The sequence below is a fragment of the Artibeus jamaicensis genome, unplaced genomic scaffold (assembly GCF_021234435.1).
Source record: "Artibeus jamaicensis isolate MK-2021 breed Jamaican fruit bat unplaced genomic scaffold, CSHL_Jam_final contig_3230, whole genome shotgun sequence".
Taxonomy (NCBI): Eukaryota; Metazoa; Chordata; class Mammalia; order Chiroptera; family Phyllostomidae; genus Artibeus; species Artibeus jamaicensis.
In genome coordinates, this window is record NW_026521764.1 from 1,731,708 (window position 1) to 1,751,368 (window position 19,661).

Genomic DNA, 19,661 nt, shown 5'->3' on the forward strand with positions numbered 1-19,661 from the left:
AAGGGAATGAGGTCAGACAGACAGGTTGGGACATTACGGAGCTCTACCGGATGGAACCTCACAGCCAGGCAATAATAATGAGCGGTCTAAGGCTTATGAACACTGCTGTCTGAGGAAGTGCACTGAAGATGATGTGAAGGCATGAGAGGGAAAGAATGAAGGTGAAGACAGCAAACGTCATGACTGCCAAAGAGAGATGGGGGCCTGCGGTGGTAGCAAGGGCAGCGGAAAGAAAGGATTAAAGGGGAGGGACAGGCATAAATAGTAGGCACTGCATCACACTGTTACAGAAACAGGGACACATGTTATCACTCAGCTCTATGTATTATAAAGAAAAACTATCAGAAAGATGTCATAAGCTTAAATTAGTCCTGTTCTTGAGTATCCTACAAAAAGACGGAAAGCAGGGAGATGAAGTTATACAGCGCTTCTAGAAGTTACAGATTTCTGGAATTACTAGGGCATAAAGAGGGGTGTGGTGGAATTACTTAGATCTGAGTAGGTGAGTTTCAGAAATAAATCTCAGCAATATGCATTGAGTCGACATATACTTTGATACCTGCTTTTGACTGGTAGTTCAATGTCAACTAAGTTACAAATCACATTATTCTCAAATCACATCAACCTGAGAGCAGCAGCATATCTGCCTACAATCTCCACAATCATCCTACACAATGAGGAATTCACCTTGCTGCCTTTTCCAGGTAGACTGGTAAACAACCGAGGTAATTCAAAACTCCTCACTTCATCAAATATTATTTACCCCACTGATTAAATTGAAGAAACAAAGACAAGCACAATATGAAAGAGTCAACTTATAACAGCAAGGCCAAGACTCATTTCTTCAACACACTGTGTAACATAATTATGGTAATTAACATATATTAAAATAAGATAACTCATTCAGCACGTGCCACAAATTAAGATGTCTGGTTGCTTATTCTATTTCTAACTTCACAAGAAAATACACCTTTTCGATTTTTTGCAAGTTTTTCTTTAAAGTCATATGTGCTCAAGGTAGAAAATAAGAATAATGTATCATCCAATATACCATGATCAACATGCATCATCAATATTTGAATATAATTTGGATATAATTAGGAGGCTCCCCCGATGGCATTTGAGTTGGACACAGAGCTCCTTGGTTCTGTGTGTCCCTTTCCTGTCCCGGCAATGTGTCCTGAGGAGACCCTACACTAGAACATGACCAGTCAATCAGGAAGGTCTCGCGTGCTCCCACCATCCTCACTGAAGGGCCCCTCAGTGGGAAGAGGATGTCGCAGGAGCTTCGAAGCCCAGGTAAAGTGTTAGGGAGAACATGGGACTGCTGCCCTGGGATGGCAGTGTGATGTAGAGGAAGGTATTATAGGAAGGCCTTTGGGTATTGAGCAAATGAAGATACTATTATTAACATAATGCAATTCATTTAACAGATTATCATGATAATACTTGAAATGCAATATATAATGTAAAGAAATAAATTCTTTAGATAAGAATTTTGCACTCCAAGATATGCCAGTAAAAAATAATATTTTATAACAGAAGAAACTTTATTTCTTCTTTTCAGCACATTTTATTGATTCTGCTGTTACAGTTGTCCGAATATTTTTCCCTTTGCCCCCCTCCACCTGTACCCTGCTTCCCGCCAGCAATCCTCACCACTTAGTTCATGTCCATGGGTTGTGTATGTAAGTTCTTTTAGCTTCTCCCTTTCCTATACTATTCTTAACATCCCTCTGTCTATTTTGTTCCTACCAATTATGCTTCTTGATCCCACCATTTTCCTCATTTTCCCCTTTCCCCCTCCCAGTTGATAACCCTCCAAATGATCTCCATGTCTATGGTTCTGTTCCTGCTCTGATTGCTTACTTAGTTTGTTTTTGTTTTTACTTTTTAGATTTAGTTGCTGATAGTTGTGAGTTTGTCATTTCACTGTTCTTAGTTTTGATCTTTTCTTAGATAAGTCCCTTTAACATTTCATATAATAAGGACTTGGTGATGATGAACTTTTTTAACTTTACCTTGTCTGGGAAGCACTTTATCTGCCCTTCTATTCCAAATGATAGCTTTACTGGATAGAGTAATCTAGGTTGTAGGTCCTTGCTTTTCATCTCTTTGAATACTTCTTGCCAGTCCCTTCTGCCCTGCAAAGTCTCTTTTGAGAAATCAGTTGACAGTCTTCTGGGAACTCTTTCATAAGTAACTCTCTGCTTTTCTCTTGCTGTTTGTAAGATTCTCTCTTTATTTTTAACCCCTGGCATTTTAATTATGCTGTGTCTTAGAGTGGGCCTCTTTGGATCCAACTTGATTGGGACTCTCTGTGCTTCCCAGGCTTGCATGCCTATTTCCTTCACCAAATTAGAGAAGTTTTCATTCATTATTTTTTCAAATAGATTTCCAATTTCTTGCTGTTTCTCTTCTCCTTCTGGCACCCCTATGATGCAAATGTTGGACCTCTTGAAGTTGTTCCAGAGGCTCCTTATGCTACCCTCATTTCTTTGGATTCTTTTTTCTTCTTGTTCTGATTGGCTGTTTTTTGCTTACTTATATTCCATATCATTGATTCAATTCTTGGTATCATCCACTCTACTGTTGTTTCCCTGTAAATAGTTCTGTATTTCAACTATTGAATCCTTAATTTCTGACTGGATTTTTTTTAGGCTGCTGAGGTCTTCACTAAGTTCCCCTCCATTTCATTTAGCTCTTTCTGGAGTTTTGATCTGTTCTTTCATTTGAACCATGTTCCTTTGTTTTGGCAGCCTCCCTGTGTTTGTTTCTATGTATTACGTAGAGCTGCTTTGACTCAATGTCTTGGTAGTGTGGCCTAATGTAGTAAGTGTTGTACAGGGTCCAATGGCACAGACTCCCCTATTATTCAAGCTGGGTATTTGAGGTGTGCCCTTTGTGTTGGCTTAGTACATCCTCCTCTTGCAGTTGAGCCTTGGTTCCTGTTAGCACATCAATGGGAGGGATTTACCCAGGCCAGTCAGCTGCAAGGACTGGCTGTGACCACTGACCACCTACTCTGCCTTCCATGGAGAATAAGTTGTGCAAGGGCAGGGTGGTGATGCTCTGAGGTCTGTAGCTGTCCAGTGGGTGCACTGGCCCTGGGTTTTCCCAGATGGTGCAGGCCAAGGTCAACCCCCATATGAGTTTTGCCCAGGGCCACCCTTCCTAAGCAATAAAGCAGTCTGAAAATATTGCCACTTGTGCTGGGCTTAGAGATTCCCAGGGGAAGCCAAACTGTGAAATTAATCTGGCTGCTTGCTAGTGCCAAGTGGGGCCTCACTTAGGCTAGCTGTTGCTTGTTTGATAGAATATAGGAAGCTATGAAGCATGAGCCAAGACCAGTTATTCATATGGAAAAGCAGTTTGAGTGGGCCTGTGAGTTGGGTAGGGCAGAGTCTCTGAGGATCTTCAAGGTGAGTCAAACAGTGTTATCCAGGTTGATGGAGTCTCAAATATGGCACCAGCCTGTCAGCTCCCTGGCTCTGCATGGGGAGGGCTTAGAAAAGGGACAAGGCCTCTGCTCACCCCAATGCCAGACACTTCAGCCTCTCCCAGTATACCAGTGGAGCCCTTCAAGCTGCCACTCTGTTTCTGGAGCTCAGAGGGAGTGAGTCTGAGTAGGTTAGTCCGTGTGTGGGTTTTTTAAGAGGAACTGCTTGGGGCTCTGGCAGTTTCTTCCACTGACTCAATCCCCACTGGTTTTTGCAGCCCGAAGTTTAGGGACTTATCTTCCTGGCACTGGAATCCTGGGCAGGGGGCCTGTTGTGGTGCTGGGACTGCTTGCTCCTAAGAAAACCCTCCCAAATTTTTATCTACCACATGTGGGTGAGAGACCAGCCCGTCCCATGTCCACCAGTCTCAGTGGATGTGGTCCTTTAATTCTGTAGTTGTCAGACTTCCCTTCAACTTGATTTCTGACATTACTGAGTGGGTGTTCTATATTTTAGTTGTAATTTTGATGTGGTTGTGTGAAGAGATGAGTCACGTCTGCCTATGCCACCATCCACCATCTTGAACGGAAGCCCAAAATTTTATTTCAAATCATAATAAGGAGGAAGGAGAAAGGGAGGATAATGAAAATGATAATACCCCCACTATTCAATCTGTTAATTGCATATGACCTCTTGATCCACATGGCATTTAAGCAATTCATTAGTATCACAAAAATGTAAATAGCATAATCTTAGGTGCTTTATTTCCCTTGTTTCAATATATTACTAAGAAGACCCAAATAATAAAATAACAAAATTAAGTCTTGGAGAATGATCCTGTTAAAGATAACCAATACTAATGAACCATCACAGGGAATTCTTCAAAGACAGTGAGTACATCTATTGTAGAATTTTTAAAAATATTTTATTTATTTATCTTTACAGGGGAAGGGAAGGAGAGAGGAAGAGAAATATCAATGCATGGTTGCCTTTTGTATGTCCCCTGCTGGGAACTGGCCTGCAACCCAGGCATGTGCCCTGATTGGGAATCGAACCATGATCCTTTAGTTTGCAGGCCTGTGCTCAATCCACTGAGCTACACCAGCCAGGGCTGTTGTAGAATTTTTAATCATAAACTTGTTGAACAAAGCATTTATTAAAGTGTTGTAATATAGTTGTAATAAAATGCATTTATAGCTCTTCTTTCAAGTTTAGTTTTCAGCTAAATAACAATAGCTCTCCATTCTCTATCAGAAGACATCCAAAATCTTTCTTCTGACATTTGATATTCCCCATTATCTGCTTCCATCTAACTTATTATGCCCCTCTGACTAAGCCCCCAACATGCAGTTCTCCTGACACCAGAGCAGTGCCTGTCCCTTGCATATGTGTCTCAAGAAATGCACCCAATGATGAATCTTCATAGAAACTCTTCTCAGATTCTTAGCCTCGAGCTGTATGAACACGGACAGGTTGGGGGGTGGGGGGAGAGCACTAGGAAGCCTGGTACAGAACAGCTGCTGGGAGACCAGAGAACTGAACCGAGTAGAAATTTCAGCTCAAAATAGACTTTGGCAGGCAACCGACATGCTATGCCAAGCCTACTTCTTTGCCTACCAAATATAGAGACCCTACTATGTGCCATGCACCATTCTAGGCGTTAGGGATGAAGCAGTGAATGAATTGACTAGGTTCTTGCCTTTATGATGAGAAAGCAAATGGGGAGGCTTAGGGAGTGAGCAGTACAATAGTGAGGAAGAACTGACTCCCACAAGAAAGACACGTTCCATTTAGAATTTATTCCTGAAACCTCTTCTCATTTCACTTCACGCACACCTTCTCTAGTTGATTTCGTCTACCCTAGATAAATCCCTGTGATCCTTTCTCCTCCCTGGAACCTAAAGGCAAGGTAGAGGGTAAGGTCATGAAGAGAAGTTGTAGTGAAATAAAATGAGAAACTGTCTTAGTTATAAATTATAAATGAAACAATATAAAAATGCAAACCAAAATATACAAAGGAAAGCTGGGGAAAATATTTTTTCTAATCTCAAAATAGAAAGAGTTTCTAAATATGATATGAAGCTCTTAAGACACTCTAAAAAGTCAGTAATTTGATTAATAAAACTCAAAAACTACATTTCAAGAACAGTCATAAGCAAATTCAAATGACACATTAGAAAAAAATATCTACAACTCATGTCATAGATATAATTTCCCTGAAATCTCAAGTACCTATAAATTAATTTGGGAAAGGTCAAAATGCCAGTAGAAAAATGGACGAAAGGAAACACAAATGGTTCTTAAGTATATGAAAAGATGCTCTCCCTCACTCATAAGGAAAATGCTACTTACAAGACACTGTATTTAATCAATTTGGAAAGACAAAAAAATTTGGTACCACTCAAGTCACTGCAGGGGTGAACAAAGTTGAACTTCTCATTCGAGTCTTCAGAGACCCAGGCTCTTCACAACACAGCTCTCCGCCATTCCCAGGCTCTCTGACAGCGGGGACCCAGTCACGTCTCGTTCATTTCATTCTTTTTAGGGAAACTTCCCACAACACTTCCACTCACACTTCAGTTGTCAAATATCAATCAGAGAGCCACACCTAACTGCAAAGGAGTGTGGGAGCCTTTCAGCATGGTTTCCATATGAGCAGCTAAATGTGGCAATTTGAGAAACAGTGGATTTTTGATAAGCAACTAACATTCTCTGACACATCTATTTCTTTACTGACCAAATATTCATACATACTAATTCTCATCTATAGAACACTATGAATCATCTCCCAAGGATATGATTTTGTCTCATCTACATATTGTATCCAGAACAAACTTAAGGAATTCTGGGAAGTGTACACCTCCCATCTGGTGGGGATAGCTCCCTGTCATCCAGTAATCTAAGAATTTAAAGACAAGTTCATTGCCTCCAATTTATCCAACACACAAAGGCACAGTAGACGCAAGATAACCATGTTAGAACTGAGATTGCCACTGGTCTGTTAGTGATGTGAAATTCCATGCGGCAGAAACAGAGACTCCCCAGCAGTATCTGGACTTTCAGTTCCACTTTCTAGGAAACTCCTGATGGGGCCTCTAGTTTGCTCTCTAGGAGGTTCTTCCTTGTCCCTGCCCCTCTGCAATCAGTATCAGGGTACACCAGGCAGCTGTTGACATTTCACAGCTCACTTCCTGTTAGTGGTATGAGTCTCATTTTTCTGCAGGAAAAGTAAAATGTATTTTTTATTCCTGTCTCCATGTCCTTCTGGCTGTCCTTGATGCAACAGGAAAGAAAGCGCGCAGTACCTTTTGTTTTCATCATTCCAGTTTTGAGTAAAACTCTAAAGCTGCTTGTTACTTCTATTCTTTGCTTCTTACAGGAAAGAACATCAATCCAAACTTCCCTACACAGTTCATCTATGTCAACCTTAAAAGTTGGTTACATTTAGTTTTAAAGAAATCTCTTGAGCCCCGGCTGGTGTGGCTCAGTGGACTCAGTGCTAGCCTGTGAACCAAAATGCTCACTGGTTCGATTCCCAGTCAGGACACATGCTTGGGTTGCAGGTTGGGTCCCCCGCTGGGGGTATGCAAAGGGTAACCACACATCAAAGTTCCTCTCCCTCTCCTTCTCTCTCCCTTCCCTTCTCTCTAAAGTAAATAAATAAACTCTTTAAAAAAAAATCTCTTGAGCACCTACTATGTGTGATACACAAAGGAACCAAGGATCAAGTAGACCACGATGCCCACCTTGGTGTGGTGGTTACATCATGGTAAATACAACGGACAACAATCATAAACCATATATTTAAGATGTTCATTTTATTGTATGTAAAATATACCTCCCTAGAAATGTAGACTATTCAAGGAAAGATAACAACAAAAAGAGTTTAGTACAGCTGGTATGGTAATTTCAAATAAGTTCGATTTATGATGCGAATTTCACTATTCCATGTATTACCATGGCCTTCTCTATAGAATTTGAAACGTTAACATTTTATAGTTGTAATCATCTACTATAACATTTCATCAGCTATAAAAAAAAATTTAAGCTGGCATGTATCACTAATAAGATCATGAGCTGTTAGCAGATCTGGGTTTGAATCCAAGCTTTCTCCGTGATTTGGAGAAAATGACACAAGCCTGTTTCACCTGCAAAATGGAGATACTTGTACTTCATGGGGTTGTTGTGATTAAATTAATAAAGTACCAAGTCACAGTAAACATTCCCTTTCCCCAATCTCCTCTTCCTAACATCTTTTGATGTAAAACCCTTGGCTCAGATCCTATTACTAATTATGACTGAGGCAGAGAGAAATACTAGCCCTTCACATTTCACATTACGAAAGTTTCCAGTCTCAAGGCATTTTTATATTTCATACAATCCTGTAACATCAATTCCTTATTAAATATATACAGTGCACCAGGACCTGTGTTAACCTCTGAAAGTACACAGTCCTGGGTTTATGAGGCTTACATTCTAGAGAAGGATCAAGATTATTTATGTACATACATGTATAAACCCAGGTGGGAAAAGTTCTTTGGAGAAAAGTGAAGTTAAGGGAGAGAATAAAGAGAAAAAAACAGGCAAAGGGGCTGCTATTTTACATGAGGATGAGAGAAGCCCTGTCCATCAAGAGGACACTTGTGCAGATTACAATAAAGAAAGGAAGCCAAGCTCGTGGATTACACCTGGGAGAAAAGCTGCAGCAAAAAGAAGAGCTAACACCAATGGAAGGTGTGTAGCCTGAGGGGCAAGAAATCAAAACAGCAAGAGTGCAAGTAAATACGGAAGAAAAACTTCATAAGCAATGAAGAGGTCAAAGGCCCCTAAGGCCAAATTACAGTCTTGAGGGTCACAGAAAACCTGGATTCAGGATTTTATTCCCAATGCTAGGAAGCCACTGGAAAGTTCTGATCGAGGTATGATGCGACCTGACTTAAAAGGACTGCTCTGGGTATTATGTGGAAAACAGACTTTAATGTGTACAGGGAAGCAAGAGGGCTGCTGCAGGTCCGAGGCATCAGTTCTCACACCTGAGTTGCGTCAGTCACCTGGGGACTTGTTGAAGTAAGTTGGAGTGCACAAAAAGCTGTGCATGGTTATCAACTGATACACACAGCCTCGATCAATCTACTGAGAATTATGTTGAGTAAAAAAGAACTAATCCCAAAGGTTACTTATTCCACTGGTGTAACTTTCTTGAAATGAGTTATAGAAATAGACAACAGATTGCTAGTTGTCAGGGGTTAGGGGTGGGGTGGGGGTAGGTGATGATGGTTGGCTCTAACAGGGCAACATGAGGGATCCTGGCGGTGATGGAAAAGTTCTGACTGTATCAATGTCAGTACACTGATTCTCTACCGTAGTGTTGCAGTATGTCACCATTAGGGGAGACTAAGTAAAGGGCACAGGGATCTTTCTCATTTTTTACACTGCCCGCAACTCCAAATTGTCACAAAATATATTTAATTTAAAATAATGGCCCTGGCTGGTGTAGCTCAGTGGATTGAGCACGGGCCTGCGAACCAGACAATCGCGGTTCGATTCCCAGTCAGGGCACATGCCTGGGTTGCAGACCAGTTCCCTGCAGGCCAGTCCCCAGCAGGGGATGCACGAAAGGCAACCATACATTGAAGTTTCTCTCCCTCTCTTCTCCCCTTCCCCTCTAAAGATAAATAAATAAAATATTTTAAAAATAAATAAAATAATGGTTAGTCATTAAAATATATACAGAACCCTGGCCATGTGGCTTAGTTGGTTGGACCACCGTCTCAATACACTAAGGTGGCAGGTTCAATTCTGTCAGAGCTCGTACCTAGATTGTGGGTTCAAGCCTCAGCAGGGGTGCATATGGAAGGCAACCAATTGATGTTTCTAAGATCAGTAAGGATGAAAACAAAAAAAAGTTAAAATACACACAGAGATTGCTGGGCTTCCCCATTTTCAGACCTGAAACAGGTAATGTTAGTCTGGGATCAGCTGAGAACCAGCCAGCGGTTTACTAAAAACACCTTGGGGCAAGTATTATTCCTATTTTGTGGAAGAAACTGAAGCGTAAAGATTAAAGGACTTTTCCATTAAAGTAGGAACTACACGGCAGGGCCGGGGCTCAACCAGGTTCTCTCAGCTCAGTGTTTTTGCTTAAGCAAATCAAGGTCGGGAATGATCTTAATTTTAAGGACTCGGTAGTGTCCAGCACAGAACAGAGACCAGTGCTTATGGAAATGGATTGCACTGCCCTAAAAACTGAAATTAAACAAAATGTAGGCGCTTAGCTATACCCGTTTCCCAAATTTAAGAGATATGTATGTACACACACATTAAAGTCTGTACTAGTCTCCGCTCCTATCCTGTGTTTTGAACAAGACCTTAAACTCTCTTCCATAACTTCCTGAGCTATGAGATCAGGGAACTGACCCCTTACAACTTAACTCTGGATTCTTTTCTTTAAAATCTACTAGGTTTTATACACAGCTACAAGTTAACACCTAAAATAGAATACCAGTCATGTTTACTCTCCATGTTAGTAGCCTATAAAAATTGACACCTGCTACAGCTTTACTTCCTCAACTTCTAGAAATCCTGAATAAGAAAGGGAAGAAAATATATACCAAAATACTAATTAAACAAAAAATCACCGACAACACTAAAGTATAACAGAAAGGAATGGAGCGGGGGTCAGTGTGTGGATAAAGAGCCGCAATCTTACCCAATTCTATGAAATTTAAATCTAAGTACTTTTTTTTAACTAAAAGTTTTGTTGTTTTTAGTAAAATCATATGTGCAGGAATTTGTGATATTGAAGCAATGATATCAAGTGCTTACCAAAAATGGTTTTCCAGCAGTTAGCTCTCAAAAATTCCACTTCAAAATCCACTTAAGCAATAAGCCTCAGTAACAGTGTCCTCCATCTCCATGGCAAAGGTAACCAAGCTTGAAGAAACAGCTAGAGGGCTTTACATTAGAAACAAGGAAGAACTTTCTGGTAATGACAGCTGCAGTCACCTGAAACTGCATTGTGATTATTACCTACTTAAACACTGGATATTTAAAACTTTCAAACCAGTGGGCTCCTCCCAAACTGTGTTGCGTCTTATATCAGGCCTCCATTCCTACATTAATTATACTCCCCAAAGCTAAATCTATTCTGTTAGAATTAAGGAAAAAGTTAAAATTAAGTAGGCTTCAAGTACAGGTAAAACTTCCAGAAAACCAGGATCCAGAACTGAAACCTAGTTCCCACTAACTGCCTTTTCTTCTATCAGAAAATAGAAAGTGCTGCTGTTCTGTGCAGCTCTCAATGGGCTCTGGCCCAGCCAACTCTAGTTTCCGCCAAGGGAAATCTTAGACTCACATTTGACTCACAAGTAAATCAGACCTACACTCCCCAAAGCTATTCCCATCAACTTCCAACAGAGCCACAGAATCCCCATCCTTCCTACCAGAACTGAACTCCCATTCAGGGCAGGAAGTAAGGCCCAGCATTTCACAAACTGAGAACCATTTCTACTTTTCCTACCTCAAAACATCCCAAGGAAGTAGTTAATTCAACGCATAGGGAAACTGGAATGTATGTGTAACGAAATGAACCTGGGAATTTAAATGAACCTAACTTATTAAGGTGTATTTAAATGAACCTAACTTATTAAGGTACATTTAGGCACAAATATAGATTCCTTGTTTTGAAAAAGTACTAAGTCTAAATTTTTACCTAGCAGTCCTACTATGTTCAATTCAAAAGAGGACTCAACACATACCACTGTTAAAGACATTTATTTTGATACAGTCTGTAAGTCAGTAGAGGTTCCACTCTGCCACAGATGCACCTGAGAAGAGCCCTGTGCCATTCGATTGTTGAGCGTCTGATCGATGTCCCAGCTCTTAGCCCAGCCAGAGCGCACACCTTCCGTGTTGTTACTGTCCACTGATCGCTTCCAAATCCAGGTGACCAAACAGTCCTTTATCCCCAAAGTAAGCTAAAATGTTTGTGAAGAGGAAAAATGAATTAAACCCCAAAGTAAACACTTCTTAAACATAGTTTAAGAACTAGAAATTTTATACATTCACATCTGTGTTTACTCATCTAACAAATTCAGTTAACGATCAATCTCATTGAACAACAAAAAAAATCAAACATAGAGAATTATATTTAAAGAAATACAATTTTGTTAGTTTTGAGAGTGGTTACCTATTATATGAAAAAGAAAGAAAATATAAATTGAGGTCAATAGAAGGTAAATGATTAATGACTTTCATTAACATGAAGGACTGATGACCCCAGAAAATAAAGCTGTTATCATTACTAGCTGCAACATCAGTAACACTAAGAACAACATTTATTGAATGCTTCCTATGGGTCACACACTGTGCAGAAAGTTCACAATTCCTAATTATGATCCCTACTTTAAAGGTGTCAAAACTGAGGCTTTGTATGGTTACATATTGTGAGTGGCAGCGTGGGGTGTGACCCAGGAGCTGTTTGCCATTAGTCCACACGCACCCCAAGAACAATCGGCCTCCATTCTGTCTTAGCCAATTCTTACTCCAAACGTCCTAGCCACTAACTAGCCCAAACTCCTGAATCATTTGCTGACTAAGCAACAGGATCCAGGAAATAGACAAGAGGTGTTTTATTTCTAAATGCTGTTGATTAAAAATCTGACTTCTAGTAATATGGCAATAAAATGGCATTACGAAATGACAATTTGAACATTCTGTTAAGTTTATTTTTAAAAAGTATTTTCCCTTTGCCTGAGGAAAAAAAGAATATGCATCTATATCCAATTTTCAAAAGTGTATCAATATTTCCCATGAAATATTTCCTATTAATAGTTCCCAAGTATTTCTGAATATAGTGAAGATATGAAAATAAATTATCTATTAAGAAAAATAAAAATCGACCTGCCTTTTGACCCAGCAATTCCACTGCTAGGATTATATCCCAAGAATCCTAAAACATCAATTTCAAAGAACCTATGCACCACAATGTTCACAGCAGCACAATTTACAATAGCCAAGAGTTGGAAGCAACCTAGGTGCCCGTCAGTAAATGAAGGGATCAAAAAATTGTGGTACATATACACAATGGAATTCTATGCAGCAGAGAGAAAGAAGGAGCTACTACCCTTTGCAACAACATGGATGGAACTGGAAAGCATTATGCTGAGTGAAATAGGCCAGGCATGCTGAAAGACAAATACCATATGATCTCACCTTTAACAGGAAGCTAAACAACAAAACAAACAAGCAAACAGAATAAAAACAAAGACACTGAAATAGAGAACAAGTGGGCAGCGACCAGAGGGGAGAGGGAAGGGAATTTAAGGGAAAAAATGGGGAGGGATTTTGAGGAACAAGTATGAAAGACACAAGGATGAGGACTGGGGCAGGGGGAGGAAATGGGAGGAAGGTGGGGAGATGGGGCAGGGGGGGCTGGGATGGGAGAAATAGACAAAAAACTGTACTTGAAAAATAACTAAATAAAATTTTTTTAAAAAAAGATCTTCTGAATGGTAATGAGCACCCAAAATAAAAACAAAAGAAAATCTTCCTCGGCCTTACACAAATACTGGGAACAATGATTCTCTTAGTTAACCTTAGCATTGATATAGTTTGCCTAAGTCATGTTTTATCGGAACATTGACCTTATTCATTAAAACGCTGCATTTGAAATAAGGCATTCGTATTAACCAACACTTGCTGACCAGGTAAATGCACCACCCTGGGTGAGAAAGGACACGAAAACAAATGAGGTCCTGATCCCAAGGAACCCAACGACTAGCAACGGAAACAGACTAGTAAACCATGAACTGTATTAGTTACCTAAGTATTATATAAGTAAACATATGAACAACATATATGAACAACAAACTTCATATAAATGAACAATAAATTCTGCATTAATAAGAACCCTAGCAGATGTAACCCTGTGTCTGTCGGGCACACAGGAGGGAGACCACCCCAGAAGAGCCCTGCAGTCAGCCTCCCAGCACAAGCAGTGCAGCTAGAGCTGCTGTCGCTGGCCCACCCTTTCAGGCCCTCAGTCAACTGCTTCCTCGACACAAGTGCTGCTGGAAGGAAACTAGAAGACACCTTATGTTTGACTGACAGACAGTCAGCACCAGAAAGGGGAGGGGCCTGAGAAGGCACTAAGGTGAAGAAATGAAAACACCAGATGACTGTTTGCACTCAGGGTCGGCTCTCGGTGAGATAAATGAAGCCAAAAGTACAACAGGAGGGTACATTCTGTCCCCACCTCTGGGTCCTGGGTCACCTGGGGCACGAAAAGAAATGCTATTTTATAGCATTCAGGTCTAATCTAAAAAACCATACCACATGATGCAATACTACAGATTCCTGTCTGAAAGACCACCACGAAGTTCAAGTCACCAGGTTAACTGATTCACCACTTGCTGGCAGCTGCTTTAGGTGCTTACAGGACAAAAATAAAATGTAAATACAAAATAAGCATAATGTAAGGCAGAGAATGACAGAAAAGAACACTGCAGGAACACGAACAGAGCAGTTTCAGCTGGGAGAAGGCGAAAATAACTTAGGGGAGAGTTGAAATTTTCAAGGGGAGACTGAGGGGAAGGAGCATTCCAGGCTGAGGAAGCACCAGCACCAGCCAAGGGCATGGAAACACAGCGCACTCCGGAAGTGGCCAATGGCATCCTGCAGCCACAGCACAGCTCCCACGGGAGAAAGAAAGGAGGTAAAGGAGATGACACAAAAAAGACGAAAAATTACTCCCATCAGTTCAGCGCTCACATATAACTTGCCAAGTACTGTCGATACTTTACATACAATATTCTCAATCAATCCTCATGGCAATCATATGAAGTAGATATTATGCCGTACTTATAAAAGAGGGAACTTCATCTTACAAAGGTTAATAGCCTCTTGGGGAAAGAGAGTAACTTCCAGTGCTTGGAAAACATCCAGTTTGACCGGCAGTCCCAACTCTGAAGTTTCCTAAGGTAATGTTTCCCTAAGGAAACTACTTGTCTAAGGTCAAAGCTAGTAAATAGCAGATACATTACCTCAAGTCCTATTTAAAAAAGGAAATTGGCAATGCAAAGAGTAAAGGCTGAAAAAAAAGGAACTTAGTGGTGATCTTTGAAAGCAATTTTAAGAAGCCATAGGATAAAGGTTAACCATACAAAGTTACAGGCGGAGGGAAGTGAAGAAAGGAAGCAGTGAATGAAGACTTCAGTAAAGTACTTTACTAGGGAAAAGAGAGTAAATGCAGAAATGGGCATGTTGAAGGCACACATGTTGGTAACTTCGGGGAAAAAGAAACCTTTTCCTCTTAGAAAAGAGGCTGGCAAGGCAGAGGGGAGGAGAAAATTGCTATCAGATTGCACTGTTAGAGGTACAGCTAGAGGTAAGATTATCTGCAGGCTGGGGCAGGGGGGGGGGGGGTGAACATGACCCAGTAGAAAGAGTGTAGTCTTTGGAGAGAGATGTACTCCACCACCCACTGACTGTGACCTGCTCCAAAAGACTGAAGTGACGATTAATATTGTACACAGGGTACCCAAAACAGTGGGGGACACACTGTTGGGAGGCAGCTAGTAATATTGCTATTATTTTCTGCCTATCTAGAAAAACTGGCTGAGAGTAGGAATTTGAAGAAACTGAAGACGGAGAACAGCCAGTGAAAAGTGCCTGAGGGCCACCCCCAAGAATGTCTGTAACACAGAGGGCCAAGCGGAAAGCCACAGTGACGGTGCAGGGTGCAGAGGCCCCGGCCATCGTAGTGCCATGGGTATGAGTCCCTTCTACGGGCAACCTGCCTGTTCTAGATTCCGCTTCTACATAGATGTATGTGCACACACACATGTGAGTGTTCTCAGAAGTATACATATATGCATATATGTGTCAGTAAATGAGTATATATACTCTGTGAACCTGTGTCTGTGTGTGGCTTTCACAAGTGCTTACCAAACACTGGCAAGTTTGTTTGAAAGAAATTCTAACAATGCATTTTCAGAGCCATAAATGTTCATACATTTGACTTGTTAATCCCATTAGAATGTATCATAAGGAAATAAATCAAAACCTATAAAATCAATGTCCATAAAAACGTTCATTATATTGCTATATATAATATTAAAAATGGGAAAACCTAAGTAATCAACAACTGAAAAAATATGGGATATCAACTCTAATTTTAGGTGAAGAAAATAAAATCCTAAGTACTCTTATTAGAATGACATCAAAAGTTGCATTTATCTGAATAAAGTCAGAATTATGGGAAATTAATAACAGTTTACCTTTTAAAGGGATAGGATAATAAATCAGTTCTTTTTTTGAAAACATATGCTTCACTACACTTAAAACATGGTACAGTCGGTAAAAATTAGGAAGCAGAGAGAAAGTACTTACCTGCTAACATAAGCTAAACTGGTCTGCCAATCGCTGCAGTTTGCCGACAGCCCCAAACTACATCGACTGGGAGAGCTCCAATACAATGCCACCACTACTGCTCTCGTGCTTGCCAGTGAATATCTTAACAGTACTAACATATGAGCATTTGCCCTGAAATGTTTATTTGTAAGAACAGTACCTCAAAACAGTTGGTTCAGGCATTCCAGGATCTGCACCCCTCTTAAAACCTGGGAGAGAGGGGAAGGGAGAATAAACACTAATTAAAACCCCAACAGACAAAAAATTATAATCAAGACTTTATTTTTCAATAACCTAGGGTAGCCAGAATTATATCCTAATCTACCAGCTTTATCTAGATCTACCTGTGCTACAGAACAGTTTCCAATCTTCACTAGAGTGTGAAGTTCTGTCCAGGACTGATCAGCAGGGGAGACAAGCCACCTTCTTCCTACTATGCACACAGTCAGGACAGCAGCCCTTGGTAGGCGCTACCTTTCGTTACTGGTCATTGCCCAGGAAACAGATACTGCAACTGCCAAATTATATTGTGTGAAGGACTACAAAAAGCACAAAGATTTTTTTAAAGAAACAAACTTAAGAAATTATTGAAATTATCTTATTTTATCCTATCTTATCCTGGATGAACATCTTTTTATAAAGCAATCAAAGACTGGTGGTAGAAAAAAGGGAAAAAATGCAAGTTATTGTTCAATACCCTAATTAAGTAAGCACTCATATTACAATTAAATAAACGTTTTACCATTTAAAATGTATTAGATGGACAGCATATGTTAATTTCCTGAAATAATTGATTAAAATGACAGTTGTCAGCAAGAACTGTGAAGGGTATAAAATGTTACCCCATTTTCAAGACAATGAACTGGCCTGTCAGTTTCACAGCTGCTGACAGAAGCCACAAGATACCAAGTCAGGCACAAAGAACAATGTGTGACTCCCAGCTACACCTGTAGTGAGAGTACAATCACTTGGGAGAAACCCTGCCGTCAGGGAACCAGAATCTTCTTATATGGGCAGTGTCTCCGCTTTGTCCTGGGAGGAGGTACTATTCCAAGGCTGTTCAAGCTACAAATATCCTTAAACAGATAATATGGTACAAAGGGTAGTGACAGCTTCTGTTCACCAGATCTGTAGAAATTCAAGACAGTATGGAAAATTGCCTTCCAACAGGTGACTCATTAAAATCTTTTTGTTGGTAAATGTCCAAAACAGATTCCTTATATCACTGTCTCTCCTGTTTTATAGCACTTTAATCCCCCTATACTCCCTGAAGCCCTAAAAAGGTGTGTTTTAACCTAAATTACACAAGAAATTCAATCTGCGGTTGCAGGTTTTAGTAGAGGTGCAGTGCACGGGAAAAAATAACCTTGAAATGAGGTTAGACATAAATGTATACATAGTGTAAGAAAAAAGACAATGATTAACAAGGAACAAGTACTGAAAAGACAGCCTTAACATCAACCTCAACCTGAGCTGGATGCTAGGGCAAAAGTCACCACGATGATAATCCCAGGAAAGAATGTAGCCCGTGTGCCCAAAAAGGAAAACACAGGCTAGGATGGAAAAGAAAAGCATCATCTCAGACCAAAGCCCTTGACAGAGATTATAGCAACCAGCTATACAGCTTTCTGGAAAGTAGAACTCTCAAAAAGGAGGGAAAAGTAGATGAAAAGACTTCTAAACCAGCTAAGAAATCACAGGGACAAAGAGAGCAAGGGCAGACTAAAACAAACCCCCCATGCACAATGGAAAAAAGAAATGGCACAAGGAAGGGAGAGAACCAAAGTCCCCCTCCCTTTCTTAGCTAAAAGGAGAGCTAGTCCCAGGGTTTCAATAGCCAGACTGAGCCCTTCTACCATTTCAAAGTTGGGGAGGAGGAGTCTGGGAGGAAGAGGGAGGACAGCACAGCCTGTAACAGTAGGCTGTCAATTATTTACTCTAATCCTTGATACTTCTACAGAGTCACAAAAATCTGGGAAAGTCATGCTTTAAAAGTATTCAAAATAAGGGAGGAAAAAGATCTATTTAGGTCCTGAATACTTAAGTATTCCCAAATTATCAGCTGGCTTGCAATTCACTGGGAAATGGGAGCCACAGCTGCCTCAACAATGTCCAGCATAGTCAAAGGCTCTGCCAAGATGAAGCATGCACTTTCTGAGGTAACGCATGATGCCCAAAACAAATGGAAAGCAGCCCCTTGTTAAAATCGTAGGATTTTAAAGTATACGTTTCAGAAAATGTCAAACTTGATGCTCAAACTGACAGCGCTGGGGCTCTTTGCTGTCCACCGTGCTGCCTGAGTCAGGCAATAAAAATAACTTTTTATTTTTTAAATAAATTAAAAAAAAAAAACTACCCACAGCTGGAAATCAGATAAAGTCCCAATGTGCAGCCCTAGGGGGGAAAAAACTGCCTGAGCACTCACAAATCTCTGCAGTACAGCACCAAGTCGAAGCGCGTTTGAGCCTTGAGGTCTCATTGCTTGGGTTCATAGCTACCCCAACTTAAGGGCCGCGCGGCCTTCAGGCAAGGACAAAAACCTCTCTGTGACTTGGTTTCCCCACCTGTAGAATGGGTTCTATAGTAAAAATCATCCACGCCCTACTTCGCACAGTTTAGAGGCATCCAACAACTACTGTCAAAAACACGCTTTAAGGCAGTGGCCTGTCCCCGACGTCTACAGGCCTCTTTCTAGTTAGGTCCACCTGGGCAGGTGTGCGCAAACGCCCTGAAAACCCACCTACTGCCTGCCATAGTCTGAAATGTGTCATGCGTCGGGCAGTCTTACTCTCCAAACAATGCTGAATGGTGTCACCTCCATTTCACAGATGGAAAAACAGAACGGGACGACTACGCGACTTGCAAGAGACCATAAAAATACTAAAAGATAGAACAGGTATTCGAACTCAAGTTAGACCGACCCCACTAGGCCAGAGAGCCTCAAAACACCCGCACAGCGTGGTCACGTTTCTCTCTCCAGCGCTGGAAGCCAAAAATGGAGTCGCAGCCCCCCACACCCCGGTCCCCTCCGGTCTCCTCACAGGTTCTTTTCCCACTGACCCAGGTAAATCACGAGAGGAATAAAGCCCCAGCGGATGGCAAACTGGCCGCCCTTGAAAAGCTGCTGCAGCCTCTGCTTGGCCTCTTTGCTCAGCTTCACCATGGTGACGACCCAGGCGGCGTAGCGAGGACCCACAAGTGCAGCAGTAGGGTCAATCCAAAAAAGGAAAGGAGGTGCGCAGGCGCCACACGCGGCTTTTACGGCAAGAGTCGTGACGTCGCCAGCAGAGGTCGTAATTCATCGCCAGCAGGGCTACTGAAGGCGCATGCGTAGTGGGTTCCCCGCGCTGGAGGCTAAAGTTAGTCTTAATGCTTAGGAATCGTTGGTTGCTGTACTCTCGAGACACTGTTCCTTCGGTTCCGAATGCTCGCCCTCTCTCTTTTCACCGTCTTACCTACGTTTAAGGTCTTTTAAAAAGATTTTATTTATTTTCAGAGAAGGGAGAAAGAGAGGGAGAGAAACATCAGTTGGTTGCTTCTCACACGCCCCCAACCAGGGACCTGGCCCGCAGGCCAGACATGGGCCCTGACTGGGAATCAAAATAGGGATCTTTCGGTTCACAGGCCAGCGCTCAATCCACTGAGCCACACCAGCCAGGGCTCTTACCCAATTTTCAAAGTACATCACCAAGTGTTCCTTGCCTTAAGTAGAAGGAACATTCAATTAAAAAGGACTGGGTTTTGGAATAAAAGATGAAAGATTTACATGCTCCTTGGAGGCACCATATTATATCCTCTCTTATCTCTTGC

The 19,661-nt window shown here is 41.2% G+C and overlaps 1 protein-coding gene across 1 annotated transcript; it reads right to left on the reverse strand.

Annotated features, from left to right (window-relative positions):
• Positions 1 to 11,194: 11,194 nt before the first annotated feature.
• On the reverse strand, positions 11,195 to 19,085 carry TOMM7 (translocase of outer mitochondrial membrane 7). Its single transcript, XM_037136302.2, has 3 exons — positions 18,912 to 19,085; positions 16,012 to 16,060; positions 11,195 to 11,416 (listed from the first exon to the last, which is right to left on the reverse strand). The coding sequence occupies exons 1-3, from the start codon at positions 19,012 to 19,014 to the stop codon at positions 11,401 to 11,403; spliced, it is 168 nt and encodes a 55-aa protein (XP_036992197.1). The 5' UTR covers positions 19,015 to 19,085; the 3' UTR covers positions 11,195 to 11,400.
• Between the last annotated feature and the right edge of the window lie 576 nt (positions 19,086 to 19,661).

Excerpts from the sequence above, each read along its gene's own strand:
- TOMM7 (XM_037136302.2), bottom strand. The coding sequence starts at position 19,014 with ATGGTGAAGCTGAGCAAAGAGGCCAAGCAGAGGCTGCAGCAGCTTTTC. Across the intron at positions 16,061-18,911 it reads TCCTCTCGTGATTTACCTGG|GTTTTAAGAGGGGTGCAGAT; the intron begins GTCAGTGGGAAA and ends CCTCTCTCCCAG.